Source organism: Motacilla alba, chromosome 7 (assembly GCF_015832195.1).
Source record: "Motacilla alba alba isolate MOTALB_02 chromosome 7, Motacilla_alba_V1.0_pri, whole genome shotgun sequence".
NCBI lineage: Eukaryota > Metazoa > Chordata > Aves > Passeriformes > Motacillidae > Motacilla > Motacilla alba.
In genome coordinates this window covers 3747177-3765015 of record NC_052022.1, presented here as the reverse complement: position 1 = coordinate 3765015, position 17839 = coordinate 3747177, and the positions used below count along the sequence as shown (strand labels likewise).

Genomic DNA, 17839 nt, shown 5'->3' with positions numbered 1-17839 from the left:
ATCCTGAACTTGCAGAGAGCTGAGGAGCCTCAGACATTTGTGTCCTGTATTTGCTAACACACGGGACTGAAAAAAAAAGAAACAATTGAGATAAGGTATCTATTGCACATAGAATATTAAGTTTAATAAACTACTTTTAAACACAGCCTATTTCTGAATTAGATTTTATTTTGCTATCCATCATTTCAGTAATTCAGATTCCGAACTGATTTATGCAATTTTTTATTCTTTAAAAAAAAAAAAAAATTAATATTTTTTTCCCACTGTTATTCCCGTTCTTTCTATTTTTACATGAATTTTGTGTTCAAGATTACTGCCAAACTGACATCACTAATGTGATAAACTTCTGATTCTGGCTGCCAACCTCAAAACTCATGAACTTCCCTGAACATCCATCTAGATCATATATATCATATCATATCTCTTCTAACTTACACCCTTCTTAGATAACCTGTATCTACAGAACAAACACTTCCTAGGGCATAGATCCTGTATCCATCTTCATCAACCTGGGTCAATGCTGATCTGAAAGGCTTAGGAAAGTAAGAGATGACTGTTATTGCCTTGTTCATCAAATATTTGATGGTTCTAAAGGGCCTGTCACACAGAATGCCAATTAAGATATGAGCTCAGGTTTATTACGAGCCATACTAGGAGGAAAAAATAGTTTTAGGTAAGCCATTACTTATTTGTCACCGTGAGTAATGACCTCTGGACCTCATAATGACCTGGGTGCCAGGCTCAAAGCAGAGCAGGAAAAGCTTCCTGGGGGCGACGTGAAATCCCTGCTCAGCACCAGAATGGCAAAGAAAAATGCAAACTGGAGAAAACATACCCCAAAACCTGCAAAAAATGAGATGAAATGGTTGCTTGGAAAAATGTTGGCTACTGACAGGAAAAGGGGGAATGGCTTCATACTAAAAAAGGACAGGTTTGCATTACATAAAGGAAGAAATTCTTCCCTGTGAGAGTGAGCAGGCCCTGGCACAGGGTGCCCAGAGAAGCTGTGGCTGCCCCTGGATCCCTGGAAGTGTCCAAGGCCAGGCTGGTTGGGGCTTTCAGCAACACAGCATAGTGCAAAAAGTCCCTGCCCATGGGGAATGGAACAAGATGAGTTTTAAGGTCCTTTTCACCCCAAACCATTCTAGGAATCCATTTTTTGATTGCATTATAGTTTATTCTTTCCTTTACTGATTTAAAAAAAATAAATTCTTTTCTACCATGAGTTAGGGAGGAAAACAGAACTGATACAGGATGTTATGATGAACCTGGCTGAGTTTAAAGGAAGAAAGGGGAAAAAGACAGCACATTGGGACTGAAACCAGAGGAATCAGCACAGAGCGAGGGTGGGAAGCGCAGACAGTGAAGGTGCCAACTTGACACACTGACTAGAGAGAAAAGGACAATGGAGAGCACAATGAGAACAGATCCAAGAAATAAGCTCGGACAAAATCATGTAGCTCTGACGCATCTTGACTTGCTCAGATCAACAATGGGATAATTAGGAGGAAAAAGAAAGATGGTTATAGCCACAGGCAAAAAAACAGTGTCTGTAGTCTTGGCTTAAGCAAACTGGAGGAATTCAATAGCATCATTAGAGCACAATGGAGCCTGGCTTCTAGCATGGCAAAAAAGGCTGAAAACTTGGAAAGCTTGCAAGAGGGTAGATCTAAATTTTCTCCACTGTAAATAGAAAGCGATAAGACTCAACTAACAAGCAGATCGCTTATCACTGCCCAGCTTAGCACAATGAACTGGTGTCAAGAGAAAACTGTGGTGACAACTAGCAAATTCAGATGTAGAGCCTGAAATGGCATTGCCTATGCTTCTTACAGCAAGGAAAAGAATTAAAATAAAACCACTAATTAGGCAACACCCTCTTTGATTCACTTCTGTTACTTCGCAGCACTTCCAGACTTTATCCTGACTCCGGAAGGCTCTCATGGCTGCTTCTTTACTGGCAGAGAAGCTGCTAACTACCAGCACTAACCAATTTCCCTGGCTTTACAAGCTTAAATAACACCTGACAGCACGAGTCCCCGTGAACATGCCCACAGAGCAGCCGGGTTCGTGGCTAATGGACTCATGCAGGGCACTGGAGGATATGCTGGAGTGTATTTCCATTTAACACCTATTACAAGGGGAAAAAAGGAAAGTTTATTATAATGGAACGTGCGACATAAATATATGTCAGTTGTCATTCCGTGTGACATCAACTTTCATTTTACCTCGGGTTATTATTTAAGTAATAAATCCTAACAAGGTGAGCTTTATCATCCCACAGAGTGCATCCGGGAGGTAGAGACACAAGGTGATGGCAAGAACGCTCAAAACATGATAATTCCTGACAGCTGCTGCTTGAGCACAAGTTAAATTGAACAGTTTATCTCAGCATAAAGATGTTATAAGGTTTTATGTTTAATTTAAAAAAATTAACATAAAACCCAGAGAAAGCAGAGTTAGGCAATCTTTCACAAACATGACATACTACAATCACTGTATAAGCTGGATTAGTACTTATTACCATGCTACTAGAGAATTAAGCTGTTTTTAGACCACCAAAGAGCTTTAAATTGCAACTTTTGTCTCTGTAAGAGAAACCTATATTTAAAACGTCTGCTAAATTCAAATTAACAGCTACATCATTAACTTACCATCTCACAAAACCCCCTACAATTCAACTGCTATTATGGTGTCCTTATCGAGACCTATCAACACTGCAGCATTTAATATATACAGTGCTCTCCAATAAATACAGTGAGTGAATCCTCACTAAACCTGTGCTGAAGGTCACATTCCTAAAGCTCTGCCCCAGCTCTCCTCTCCAAAACATCCCTGAGCATTTTGCTGTGTGACAAGTGACCTTCTTGCACAGAGCAGGACCATCCCACGTGCAGTAGCCCCACTGCCTTGGAGACTGGCCAGATTTCAGGGCCACCATCCACACAAGCTGCAGTCCAAAGCCATGCTTGTGCTTCATTTGAATCAGTTCACAGTCCTACTGAGGAGCTGCTCGTGTGAAATTAGTTAAGCATGTGCTTAACTAAAATAAATATTCCTGGGAAGGAAGCTGAGTGCACTTGCAAGTTCAGAGATGTGGCATGTCCACAGAATACTCTGCCCTTTGCTACTGTCTTCCCCATTATTTCACTCCAAACAAATGAAAGTCAGTAAAATCTAAAAGCCCTTTTTTTTTTTAATTACCAGCAGACAAAATGACTAATACGGGTTTCCACTTATATCAAGCAAATTATAATAGTGAAGGTGCTAAAGTATTTTTATTTGGCTTTATAAATCTTCTTTGTGTCACGCAGCCATGATTTACTCTTTTATGGCATTGCCCTAAATCTTTCAATTAAATTCCCATGCAACTTAACTAAAAACACATTTTGCCTTCCCCTTGGGAGACCACACAGGGCATATTTATGTATCTATGGATATGGAGGCTGAGCTCTCCGATCCACCAGGCTTACAGAACAAAGCAATTTCAAAACAGCACCTGATTTGTAGTGGAATGTTCCTCAGTCTGGCAGAAGCTCTGCACAAAGGACAGATAAACATGGCCACTATTTGTGTGGCAGTACAGGTAACCCAGCTGTCCCTGAAAAAGGGGGATTGCTGTAGGATACAATCCTACAGCAGTAGGGACTCTCCTGCTCCACAAATAAAATCTAAAGCCACAATTCTCTGCTGCAAAACAACTACAAGCACAGTAAAATGAGTTTATGATTGAAGATCTGGCAGCCCAGAAAAGAGCTACGAGCACTCTTCATCCTCCAGGAGCAGTATTGCAATAAAACAGACTAACATTTGGATATGGCTACAAATATGAGACTTTTAGGGGAAAAGGCTAAAATAAATACTAAAATGCTGTTCAGCGGGTGGCACTGATTGAACCAGTGAGGCCCTGGCACAGGGTGCCCAGAGAAGCTGTGGCTGCTCCTGGATCCCTGGCTGGGTTGGACAGGGCTTGGAGCAACCTGGGATAGTGGAAAGTTCCACCATGGCAGGGGTGGAATGGGATGAGTTTAAGGTCCTTTCCAACCCAAGCCATCCTGTGTCTTTATTTCTGGATTGCACTATAGTTTACCCAAACCATTCTGCCCTATGTTGCCCCCTTAAAGGCCACGACAAAGGCAAGAGGTTTGACCTCAGAAACATCACCTGGAAAAACAAGGGCTCCAAAGGTGATGGAAGCTCCCAGTGCCTCCAGATCAAACCTTGTGGTCAGGGCTCCTCCATCACAGTTTTCCTTGATTTCAACCCAGCAATTAGCCAAGTCCATGCATTTGGCTTTAAGTTACCTTTCAAATGTAAACTGTGCCTCAAGTAGCGCTGTTAATGCCTGCAATCTTAACAGACCAGTTACTTTCGTTTGTTATTACACACATTTTTATATGATCAACTTACAGAAGTTGCATTTTTGTCACTAGCCCAAGAACACACAAATTACAACCGCATATAAAATGCTTTTCCTTTTCCCATTACACAATAGACAGCACTGAATTTCTGAACAATAAATACTAATAAGTGGTAATATGTGACAGTAGACAGTATAATAAATAATAAATTAACAATAATTTTTTGACATGGAATGTACAAATGTCAAAAATGCTTATAGATATTTTAACTCATAAATTAAGGTTTTTGTAGATAAAGATAATTTGCAATGTTTACAGAAATAATTAAGTCTTACTATTTTAATGGTCTCTATTTTTCAGAACAAATCACAAGGGTTGTCATGCCTTTCATCTTAATTAGGCCATGTGTTTGTCTTATTTATTTCTATGTACTTTCATAAACGTTTACAAATATTAATTGTAAAGAAAAATATTTTTTCCTCTTGCTGTAATTGCTATATGTACATACAGTACAGTAATAAATATTCATGGCTGCTACACCAGTTCAATATTTAGGATTTGGGAGTTGCATTGTATGCTAAAACAAAGCAGGAAGGAAAAGCTTGGTTTCAACTCATACTGTTAATCCCCTCTTTTTATATATTTTTATTTTAAAATACACAATTTCAAAAATTTTAAAAGTTACATAAATGCATTTTTTTATTTGCAAATCATTTGGGTTCTCTCACAATTCCTCCTCACGCCTCTGATTCTTTATTTCAACCAGCTGATCAGAGTATTTATCTACTGGAATCAAATCTCAAACAAAATTTCAGGCCAGATCTTTAGCCCACACAATTAAGAACCAGTCTTAAACACTTTTCCACTTTTTTTACGACCTTTAATGTAAAAAGGTATCAAAAAAATGCAAAAACTGTGAATCAAAATTACTTCTCTATGTAATATCAAGAAGTAAGCTTGAAAGAAACTCTCACAGAGCAGACTTTTGAGGGGGGTGCATGCTGCTTGAACTGCTCTGCTTTTCAGGCAACGACACTGAAGCTTCTTGAATTTTATTAAGTGTGTGTGGTACTATTTTTTTCCCTGATTTGTAATTAAATTTGGCTTCAATTAATTACTGACAGATGCACATTTTTACTTTAGTGGCCAGATTGTTCACCATGGGCTACATCGGCCTCTCTGTTCCCACGAAGGGAGAGGTCAGGACCAAGCAGTCAGAGCTGTGGTGATGGGGGGAAGGAGAAACCATGAGTCCACATTGTCATCCTCACTCAAATTCCATCAGCAACCAACAGTGAAGCAAAGGAATTTTATTACAGCAGAGAACAAGCAAATCAGAATAAACCACGAGTGAAAAGTAGCTATTGCTGGGTGGTTTCTATAAGATAAACAAACTAACTGCTCAAATAGGTGCTGTGATGGAGCAAAGAAAAAGTAGGGAGCAAGTCAAATAGAATTCATAGTGACTAAAGGCAAGAAATTCACCACAGGTAAATACACAGGACGCAGTGATGTATAATGAAATGACATTTTAAAAGAAAAATGCTTGCAAAACTGATGTTCTACTCAACTAGGTAACATTTAAACAGCATTATTTATTGGTTGTAAGGCTGCAAATTAATTTAATTTGGTATCTTATCTGTCCAACTCTGGAGAGAAGCCAAATATGTCAAATGCCTGGAATAAACAAGGCAATATGGCCAAGGGGTTGTAGAAGCAAAGAGAAGTCCTAGGGCTATACATAACTACATTTCTTAATCTGAACAGCAAGCCCTTGAGCATCCTTACTTCACATCTCCTGGTGTCAGCTTGGATCCAGGATGGCACAGAGCAAACAGTCAACAGCATGGGTATGTGGATCCCACTGCAAGCAAGGCTGATTTATCCCACAGAAAGGGAATCAAGCCCAGCAGAGCACAGACCCACCACAACACTCAGGGCTTCCCTTGTAAAAGGTTTGTATCAAGAGATGCTCACATGACGTAGAACAACAAACGAGTGGAACTCATTTTCCACTATTTTAGTAAGTTCTGGCAAAGTTAAAACTCAAATCTTCCCCCAATTTTCAGGTTTACACATTTTGTATTTTAAAACCACAGAAGACCCGCTCAACTTTGCACAACTGCAGAGAAAATCATGGAATCTCAGAAGAGTTTGGGTTGGAAGGGACGTTAAATACCATCAGATGTCAACCCCCTGCCATGGGGAAGCTTTGCTGACTGTTTAGTGTTACATTTCAAGTGCCCTGAAAACTCTGTCTTCCAAAGTATTCCAGACTGGTTTTTATGTTGCTTTATGCACCTTGACGTCTAAACACTTTTTTTTTCTTTTTTTTAAGGAATTTAAAGACTGTGACTAAAAGGAACTTAACTTTCTTAGCAAATGGCTTTCACATTTTTCTAATATCCCACAGCTCTGATTTAGTATCACACAATCTATGAACAACAAGTCCTTTAAAAATTATTTTTATGGACTCTCTCAGATAATTTTCCTAAAAAAACTCCCACTCCAGAGCATCAACCCAAGGCATAACTACTGCCTAAGAATGAGGACCCTCAGGAAAAACAGGATTCTTCCCAGAAAACTAATACAGTCCTCGAAAAAACTCAGACTGTCATAAAACCTGAGCAGCTGGCAACTCTGTCACCATGAAGTATCCATATGGAAGACCGAGATGTGTCAAACTACCCAAAACGAGTTTGGATAGTGCAGAAGATGGAATAAATAATTCAGTATCTTCAACACTTTCAACAGCAGGTAGTAGATATGCTACCTGCTCCTACAACGTGCCAAAATGTAACATGTGAGTGAGAGCGAGCGAGAGAATGTGAGTGTCTCCAACCTGTTTTCATGAGGATATTTTGCTCGAGGAACTTCTCTTTTTAGAGGCATATGATCCGTATCAGATGTTTGTCAGGAGCAGGCAGCACTACAGAACATTAGGAATAACTTTGTGATTTTTAATATATATTCACAAAATGAATTCACAAAGTCCTCCATGTACATGTATTTTTTTAAAAAAGAGTATTTTTATCAAATATTACAAAAAAATGAAGGGGAAATATGTATTTCTCCCAAATGCCCCTCACACTTCTAGAATATTTGTTGCTGCAGTGTAGCAGCAACTCTCCTGATGTAATATAAGCTAAGCGAACTATTCTATGTGCTCAGCAAAGTGGCAGTCAGATACACAATTTAAATATTTCTGCTCCACATTCGTGACATAGTTCAACTATAAAACTACATTGTGCAGTGCCAGTCTTTGCCATCTCTTCCCATGAGAAACAGTTACACATTGGTGCATAAACCTTCGTCATTTCTACTCAGAGAAGATAAAGCGACACTTCTGTTCGCCAAGAAATTAAAATAATTTAATGCTTAAGGGTCTCCAGACCTGTCTTTGGAGGCACAAGCTCCTTCCTACAGTGATTTATCAACCAACACTTCATCAAAAACACAGGGACAGCAGGTAGACCGATATCCAAAAGCACATCAATAAGGAAAATGTCAAGCTTTGTGTACTGCACACTATTTTGAGCCCCTCCACTTTCTGATTAGAACATTTCTGTAACTCAGCAGAGCCCACACTCGCTCCCAGATTTGAAGGATTGCACCGAAATGGCTGAGCAACCGACTGAAGTGAGATTTCAAAGAACTGAGACAAACACTCGCCTAAATTCAAAAGCTGCCAAACATATTTCATCAGACTTTCAAAAGATAATTGTTTTGTCTGTTCTGAATTAAGCTTTAAGTGCTTTAAGAAAGGTTTCTCTACAAACATGGCTAAAGATCACAAAGGGGAGCATTTGGAATGAATGGAACCCTTCAGTCATATATTTATTTAATATCACTTGCATCATGCCTGGCATATACCATAAGCTGCTTTATTTCCATTTCCATAACATGATTTTAAGGATAATCTATACTGATGTCCTACCATTTTATTTCACATGTTATCATAACAGGGTTTTTATTTATAATGCAACCAGGGAAAGAGAAAGAAATAAAGGCTCTCAGCTCTGCAGCTTGGAGCTCCTGACAGGGGATGTAAGGGACTGATGCAAGAGCTGACACAAACAGGAGAGAATTCAATGAAAAAGAGAATATGTCAAACTCATGAGAGAATTTAACAACCATGGAAATTAAGCCTTTTGCCCATTTTTCTTCTCCAGCTCCTGGCTGAGAGTTTTGCAGGGTTAACAACGACTTTAGACATTTACAGTCATGTTTGGTCAACTTACACAGCACAGACCTGACCCTTGAGTGAGCAACCCATACCTCAACACTGCAAGATGCTGCTATTTCCCCACATGCAAAAATCCAATAATAAAATATTAACTTGATAGAAATACTTCTAGGCTTCCATATATTTCATAAATCATGTTTTCCCAACACATCCCATACGCAACTATCATTTCAGAATTTTTTTTATTATTAAATAAAGCATACAGTGCTAAATTACCATTGTTCCCCAGGAAAACAACAGAAAATTTCTGTCTTGGGGGTTGAAATCATACGTTAAAAAGTCAGAACACCACACCAGATGCTTTCTAATCTTCAAGAATAAGAAACTGAGGCCAAGGCTTGTTTATCAAGGGCCACCGAGTGAACCAGGGCAACAGTGACTAGTCAGGAGCCCAAGCCAGAGCTGAAGATAAGTGAATGTCACATTCTAGTGATTTAATCAGCTCATGTAAGATCATGTAACTGTCTGTGTATCTTATGGACCCTGCTCACCACAGCACCTGACTGGTTTCCAAAATATTATCTTTGTTAGAGCACACAGAGTGATTCAGCATTTTCAGATCTCAGATCTTTACTCCAAGAGAGATGTACGCGCACAGATGTCTGCGTGCATGCACATGCAGATACACGACACATAAATACTACAGACGCACATATTTTCTAGCAAAATCCACCAAAAAACTATGAAACATTCTGAATTGAGCTATTTAAACTGTGGCCAGGAAAACTGTTGACAAGAGCTAATTTGTTATTGAAAAAAGATTCTGCATCTCTCCATGACAGAAACCTAAAAATCTGTTCAAGATGGCTGGGCAAGGAGATTTCATATCTGCAAAGGCTGAGCAGAGTAAAGTAGTTTTTGGTCAAGGTCTCCAAATAACACCATTTTTCCAGCAATGCCTTTGAACTACACATAAAACCTTTCAGGAGCTCCTGAAAAAGGAAACTTGACTCAAGCTGTTTGTCAAGATGACTGGAGATGTTCTTTGGAAAGTATTTCCAAAAAGTTCTGGAGCAATGGTAGCTGTACAATCATATGGGATTAATTTTCTGTATATATCTCTTTATATTGCTGGAAGAAACAAATTAACTTGAAAATTCAAAGATCTTTATACAGCCCTGTGCTCCTAGGTACAAATATTTAAATAAACTTTACTTCTTGTCAAACACTGAAATGGATATTAAATTATATTAAATTATTATAGATACAAGTAGTAAAATTTCTTTTCTGCTTTCTCTGTTAGCTCCTGCATCTTAGTATTTCTTACACAGAATATAAAAGATATTTTAATATTATCTTTGATTTAAATTGCTTCTTTTATTAAGACACAAACTTTGTGCTGGATGTCTAAACACCTGCCCAGAAGCCTCACAAATTTTCCCTATAAAGGATCACAGGTTTAGAAAAACAGCATTTATTCCGAATATTCCTTTCTCTGATGGTTTTGGGATGCCATCCCTTTAACCACCTTTTTTTTTTTCTCATTTAAAATAAACTAATATATGAACAAACTACACAGAAGGAAGAAACTTCAACATTTCAGCCTCAACTGAACCCAAAACTCCCCACTGAGCCCTATGACCCCCACTTGTATGGGCTCAGTACAGTGGGAGCTTCCCCAGCCTGCAGGTACAGGGAAGGGGTGAAAAGCTCCCCTTGGCTTCATATAAAAAATTAAAGAGAAGAATAAAATTAATGCTTAAAAGAATGGGGAGAAAAAAAATAAAATGTGGGATATGTCCCCCTCTCCTGTTCCAGGACCTGTGGATTGACTTGATGAGAAAGAAGCAAATCTGGTAGATAAAATATAAAAAATTCATTTTTTCCTTCTCTCTTGTTCCTGTGTATCAGCAGAAAGAACAAAATGAAGGAGCAAGCAGCAAACTGGTGAAAAAAAATCAAGCCAGAATTACATCCGTCAGGGTGATGGAGTGCAGTGTCCTGCCCAGTCCCACCGCAGACCTCCTCAGGGCTACTGTTTCAAGTAAAAATTAAACAAGATGACACAGAAACAGTCCAAGATTGACATTTTCCAGCTTTGTGTCATGTTACGTTATTTGAATGAATCTCAACTTTTAAAAACATCCAAAGGAAAGCGAATGAGGGCTGAATAAAACAAAAAAGACTTGTAAGGAATAAGACTCTCACTTCAAGAAAGAGAGCCACCCATGTTGATACTACCAAAGGTAAGAATATTTTTAAGGACACCATTACCTATCCAGACACTTTTTGTTGCCAGATTATTATGAAAAATGTTTATTATTCTACCAGTATTTTTACCCTGTGACTTTACTCAGGTTGGGTCCATAGGTCCATCTCAAGGGTTGCTTATGAAGCCCAGCGTTCCCACCACAGCTGCTCTCCCAACCACCTTCAAGATCCAGAGTCCACAGCACAAGGGCTCAGCTTTATTGGAAGGATAAAGCCCTGAAACTACTGAAAAAGCTGTTCAAAAGTATGAAAAATAATATGCAGGATTTTTTTCCCTCAGTTACCAAGAAATTCGAAGCAGCCAGCAATCAACCTTCCCTCTTCTCAGCACTCAAAAGCACTTACAGAAAGCCTGTTCTTAACCCTGCTGCACAGGGAAAACTCCCTTTTATCTTCCATTTATTTTCATTTTTACCTGAAAGGCAGAAGAGTTGGGTTTTATGCACACCAAACACGAACTGGACTTTTTTTGCAGTGCATTAGACTGCGGTCACCTTCTCCCTATATGAATGCATACCTGAATTTCCACAAAAAAAAAAAAAAAAAAGAAAAAAAAAGAAAAACCTCACAGACCAACAATATTGCCCTTCTGATTTAAGCACGGCCTGTTACTCAATGTAATGTTCATCTATACATGTTCTCACTGTTTAAGAACTCTGCGCAGGTGTTATTAATAAAATAAATTTATTTTTAAAAAGGATGCTATTCTATAAGCTTTGAAGCTCACACATAGTCTAACTTAAGCCAGCTTGGGCTCATCTGGTCTTTAAATGAGCCCTTTCATGTGGTCAGCCCACGAGCCATACGTACTGCTGCTCAATCACGCCACTGTACATCGTCAGCGCGAGGATGATTTGCATGATTTGCATTTCCTGTGCGCTCCAGCTTCAAGGAGCTCTAAGCACCACGTACAAAAGAAACCACCGCCAAGTAATGCAAAGATTTTTTTACTTAAACCAGATGAGACTGTTTCAGTCAGCCTTGCCAATAGTGAAAAAGGAAAAAAAAAAAAAAAAAAAACCAACAAAAAGCAGGGTGGGGGAAAGTCTCAGGGATATCCTGTTAAATAAGGATTTATTTGGAGGGAATCTGAACATTAGATTCATACCCTTACTTTTGAAATATAAAAGCTCTATGAGACCCTTAAGAAATATGGCCTAGCAGAAAATAATTCAGTTAAGAACTTTTCCTCCCCAATATTTCTTAGCTTTTGGCACTACATTAAGTTAGTAATTTATTTATTTATTTAATAGCACATAAATGGATTCTGATTACATTCCATTTCATAAGGTAGAAAAACTAACCTAACTAAACTGAATTCACTGATAGCTGGTTAATACTTGTCCCTATGAATAAATCTTTTATTTTATCCCAAATGATCAATAAAACCTATCGGACAAACAGCTAAGACAGAAACAGCATTACAGTGGGCTTCAATGAATAAGAACTAAAATTAAAAAAAAATGTACCAGAGCCTCGTTGTCATGAAAAACAGAGACAGATGGGGAGCCAGACCTATATGATGCTACAAATAGATGAATATCTTGTAAGGATTTCAACAAATGTTATAAGACCTAGTCAAAAATTGAAAAAGTACAATGCAGCAGCACAAGCAAATCTAAGTTCACCTGAAATCCAAGCCATACTATCATCATTATACAGATTATCAATGTTTCAAAAGTAACAATAAAGATGAAAGCCTTTCTAAAATCCCTTCTAGATAACGGCACAGCTAAAAATGTCATTATTCAGTACAAAGAAAATAAAATTAAGGAAGTCTGCTATAACAGCTACTTTGGAAATGAGTGCATCCTGTACCCAACTTAAAAATACAGGCGGGCGCGTGCACTTCACATTCCAATATTGGATTGGATGGCAAGCCTCCCTTTAAACTGGTAGATAAATTGAGATGACTAGAAGACTATCAGGCTGACTGAGTGAGATATATGCGCCCAGCTACAGAGAGTAGCCTGACAGAGACCCAAGTCAGGCTGCTCCAGGAATCTGCACACCATCACGCTCCAGAAAAACCACAGCGAACTCCCGGCGCTGCCGCTTCCAAAGGACACTCAATTTTAAAACATTAAGTTACATTTTCTTTGGTTTTGGTTGTTTTTTTGGGGTTTTTTTCCGTGTTGTTCAAATGGAACCAAATATAAGATGTGGGCGAAACCGTAAGCCAGGGGGGTTAAATTCTGTCTTGAACACAAAAATTCCACTAATTTCATTGTTGTCTGCAATATACAGTCAAGAGCCACATTTAATCACCACGCGTGGTTTCTATATTGTAACTAAGATTTAGTAATCGAAATGGCTACCGGAATAAAAATGCACTCTGTCATTTTTCCACTTAGACAGCCCCTGTATAATGCTCTTAAAGGTCAGCTAATTTTATTATGGAAAGTAACTAATAACCTTTATTAATTCTTACGCTCGCAGTTTTCGAACACGTCAACCAAATAAATAATACACTGCAGGAAGACACCACACAAACCAAGCTGTTGAATACAATCTCTCTGCATTTGCAACAGACAAAAGAGGTCATTAGAAATGTAATACAAGGGTTTTTTTGCTCTGGAAATTAGGAAAACATGGATAGACAGAGCTTTTTAAAAGCCAGGCTGCTGGTCCTCCCCCCCCCATGCTCCAAGATGCTGAGATCACCAAATGAGGTGCTAAATTCACTAATACCCAAGCACAACCATGATTCCAAATGTTATACAGCAACTTCTCTTTTTTCCTATTTTTTTTAATTAGGATGTGGCCAATATTGGAGACCATAGGAGTTTTGCTTAGAAACTTTTCTGCTTTCATTTAATGAAATTACTGAAAAACATAAAAATATCAAAGTTAAAAATATAGGTGTTTATATTTTATTCTGACAACATCTCTTGCATGGAAAGCATCATTATGTTGCACACTATATAAAATTATGCAAGAATATTCACATTTATTAAGGATTTTTGCTTTCCTCCAGTGGTTCAGAATGCAGAACTGCTCATGGTCAGCCTCTCCTAGCAAACTGCTTTGAGTGAGTTTGTTCCTAAGAAATATTACTGCACCTGAAACTAAAAATAGATGGTTATTTTCAGCCATTTAATCACATGAGGAAAAAGACACAGTTTGTACCAGTCTTCTTTAATTTACAAAATAATTCCATAACGAGCCCTGTGTGTTTATATCATGAAAATCCCTGGCACTCAACCTCCGGGCTCGCACACCGGCTGCAAGTGGAAGCAAAATGGGGTTTAAAAGATTCCAGCAACAATAGTCTTGTGACTAAATCAGAAACAGAAGCACAAGTCATGAGCCAAACAGATACCTATCGGTTTCCTTGAGCTTAATCTGATTAAAACATGGCTCTCAAAAATGTTAAATAGAATGCCACGTCAGAGAGCTGGCAAATGATAAAAATAGTTCATGACAGGAAATCATTATTAAAGCAGCACTACTTGTGTATCTGTTATGGAAATTTCCCTGTAATTTTTCTAGGTTTCCCCTTATGCTTTTTGTTGAGTTGCGATTACACTTTTTTTTTTTCCCTTCAATGGCATGTAAGTTTGAGATGTAAAAAGAAAATTATCACTGCAATTTTCCAACTATACTCTGCTCAATACCATCTCAAGTGTGTCATACATCATCTTGTCATTCACTTGAACAAGAAATCACATAATATGCAGAGGCAGAAAATAATCCGAAAAGGGGAAGTGCCACTAGGGCAAAGCCACATTCATATGCCAACACAGGGGAAAATTAAAAAAAAAAAAATAGGCTTCATCTTAACTTCAAGCATAATTAAAGTATCTTAAAAATACTTAATTGGGGGAAAAGTTTCAATGAAGAGCTGCTGGGAATGACAGTAGAGCCATTCTAGAGTTCACCAAACAATATTAGAAAAACAAACCATTGAGAATATACAAATCAACCTGAACATTTAAAAAATCTTACACAATTAAAAGAAGATTCAGAATCCGAAGAAAAAAATTTTAAAAGAAACTCAGTATTTTGTCCTACTATTACCACTCCCCTCACAAACATCCTCCCGATTATCCTTCAGAGCACCCCATAAAATACAAACTAGAGTTGTAGTATCTTGTCCTGACTTCAGTTACATAATCCAGAAAAAGCTTTTACAACCAAAAAAACCATAACAAAACAAAAAATAATCCCTAAAAATACTTTCACAAGATCTTATTTAACTCTAAGGCTAACTCTAATTCCTAAGTTCCTATTTTTCCATACTGAAGAGACTTCAACAAACTTGAACAGCCATCCCCAAAACTTTCTGGATTCTTCTTAAAATGTCACTGATGGGAAAAAGCCTCCATCCATCAAATTAGCACTTCATTAAAAACAGAAGTTTCATCTCTAATGATGATTCAGGCTTCTCCCAAGAAAAGCCAGGATTAGTTGGATGCAGTGCCTCTCCATCAGGACACCCAATGTCCCTCCTGTACTCATCCTCCCGGTGTTCCCTGCACCCAGCAGCCTCTACCACTGACATGGACACTTAAAACAGGCAGGGTTTTTTGAAATTTTAGGTCAAACTCATAATTATTTGCCACTGGCACATCATAAGACAAACACATGATGTGGGGGAACAACGAGGTACTTCAGAGACAGGTCTAGATGGAAGTAGGGCTAATCTTTAACTAAACTCCAGCTACTGCCCACCTAAAATCCAGAGGTGGCAATGCAATCACAGCAACAGTGACAATTTTTAAAGACAGCAGAGTCACCACATGTTTTGCAAGTGTGTCTAAGACCTCCTTGATTTTTGCCTTGGATATTTAGCCAAGCTCTGCCTGACTCAGCATGAAAGGGAATGTGCATCCTATTAACAGCAGCGCTTAAACCTTATTCCATAAAGAGTTTTCCAAGAGCACTCACATCTATTCTTCTTAATATCCCTCCCACATTAAGAAATGATTATCTAATACAGGGAGTAATCAGCTCATGGTCTTACCACAGTCATCCTCCTTGACAAAGCAGGGAAAAAAACACCCAACTGTGAAGTATTAGAAAGTCAAGGTTCAAAACATCCCCATTTATAGAGATCAATGCAAATTTATTTAGATCTCCATGCAACAAGACCAAGTGATACAGACTGGTAAATTCAAAGTCCCTACTTCTGCAATGGGCCTTTCACCAGGACACACAGAAAGTCACAGTGAAGGACACACAGCCTGAACTGAGGGAAGAAAAGCTGATGAAAGCTAATCCAGAACTGGTTTAAATGTTAATTTTAACACTTTACCATGTCAGACCTTTGTTAAGCACTGAATTTCACATTGTCCTGCCTGTTTTCTAATCTGAAATACCAATATAGAAGAATGGACTAATAGATTATTAATTTATTACAGTATTACGTACCCTTTCAGGTGAGAACTGAATGGCTGAGTTCAGGTGTGCACCAAGAGCCACCCAGATTTCTTCCCAAGATCCCCTTTCCTATTCCACAGCCCCTCTCAGATCCATTTTTTTTGTATTACCCCAGGAAATGAGACATACAAGACGAAAACAGACATTTTTGTGGTGCTTAGGAGCAAAAATATGTATGTGTAGAATTATATAGAGGGCCAGAACACCTCCCATCACTGCAGGCTAAATGAGTCATCCACTTCAGAATAATGACCAGTAATTAAACAAGAATCTGTAAAGCTGTTAAGTGCCTTTAACAATTCCAACCTATGACACTGAAGGGGTACAAGCTCCCCACATACTGAAACCATCCATATGATCTGTCATACAGTGGAGCCTCTCACAAAACAACCTCTCACCCACGGAAATGCTTCTCCCCAGGAAGCCAAACAAAAACAATTTAAAATATTTATGGCCATAAATTTCAGCCCTGCTCCATAAACCGATGAAGAGACATGACATCATGCTAACTACCTAGACGTGTCTGCTTGATAACAGTCCCAGGTTTAAGGCTCAAGACTGAACTGCAGGAGTGTGGAAGGGTGTGAACCCACAGGTCAGCACAGATGCTGATCACAAATCTGACTGGCCGAAGCCAGAGCTGACACTCCAGCAAATATAGGAGCTCTGGCCATGCAGGACTGACACCACAAATACAAGTCTTGCAATATTTTTGCCTTCTTTTCAGCCTCCTTGGACTGGAGGTAGGAAGGTTTTCCTTAAAGGGACCTAATTGCTTCATCCTCCAGTCCCTGTATCCACAGTTCTGTTTTCATGTGGTAGAGATTCCATCTATTTCCTGAAGCATTAGACAAATAACAGCAAGCTCCATGCTCCAGTGGGACATTTCTACCTGTTTTTTATCAGCATAGCAAGCTGCATGTCCCTTTGCTCCATGGTTTCTCCTACATTTCTAGACCTGAGCTACATATCTCATGTCTCCATTGGTTTACTGAAGTCCTTTCATACAGCTCATTTCTAAATCTTGTCAAGAGGTATTTGTTTCTCCCTTCCTAACCCTTTACTTCTCTAAGTGCCAAGCACTTGGCCAACCAATATTCCCAAATCAGGCTTCAAAGAGGCAATTCTGAATTGTCTTGACTCGGGTTGTGACAGGAAGGGGCAGGGGCCCCCAAAAGCGTGGTGCTCTGCTGCTGCAGGAGGGAGCAGATGGCCACCTTCCAGATGGCAGCCAACCTCGTCTCACCAACTGCAACATCTGTACCTTGAGTTACATCTCAGAGGATGGTCCTGACACAGACTGCAGGTCACTGCCCACGGCTCCCGGCCACACGGCTGCTCCACAAGCCAGAGCATTTTGCAAAATGCAGAATGACAAGCCTGAAAAAAGGTTACGACTAATTAAAGTTTGTAGCAGGGCACAGTTGAAAGAGAGTTCAAAAGTTGTTAGGGAGAAATCCATCTTAAATATATGTATTTTAAATGTTTCTCCAATCCAGTGTTTTGTCCCCAGCCACAAACATGCCTTGCTTTCCACATGGCACCTTGCAAACCTGGAATTAAGATGTGAACCATGCAAACCCAACCAACCCTGATGGTTTTGCTTCCAGGTCACCCCATGGCACAGAACAAGCCCATT

At 38.9% G+C, this 17839-nt stretch overlaps 1 protein-coding gene across 13 annotated transcripts in view; it reads right to left on the bottom strand.

The window, feature by feature from the left end:
* Nucleotides 1-17839, bottom strand: part of GTDC1 (glycosyltransferase like domain containing 1) — a 169793-nt gene that overhangs the window by 86233 nt on the left and 65721 nt on the right. Inside the window, exon 2 of one of the 13 annotated variants that reach the window (XM_038143581.1) lies at nucleotides 17465-17580. The exons of the other annotated variants lie outside the window; for them this stretch is intronic. Coding sequence (XP_037999509.1) covers nucleotides 17465-17556 — 92 coding nt within the window. The 5' untranslated portion in view covers nucleotides 17557-17580. The remainder of the gene's footprint in view (nucleotides 1-17464; nucleotides 17581-17839) is intronic. 13 annotated transcript variants of the gene reach the window in all.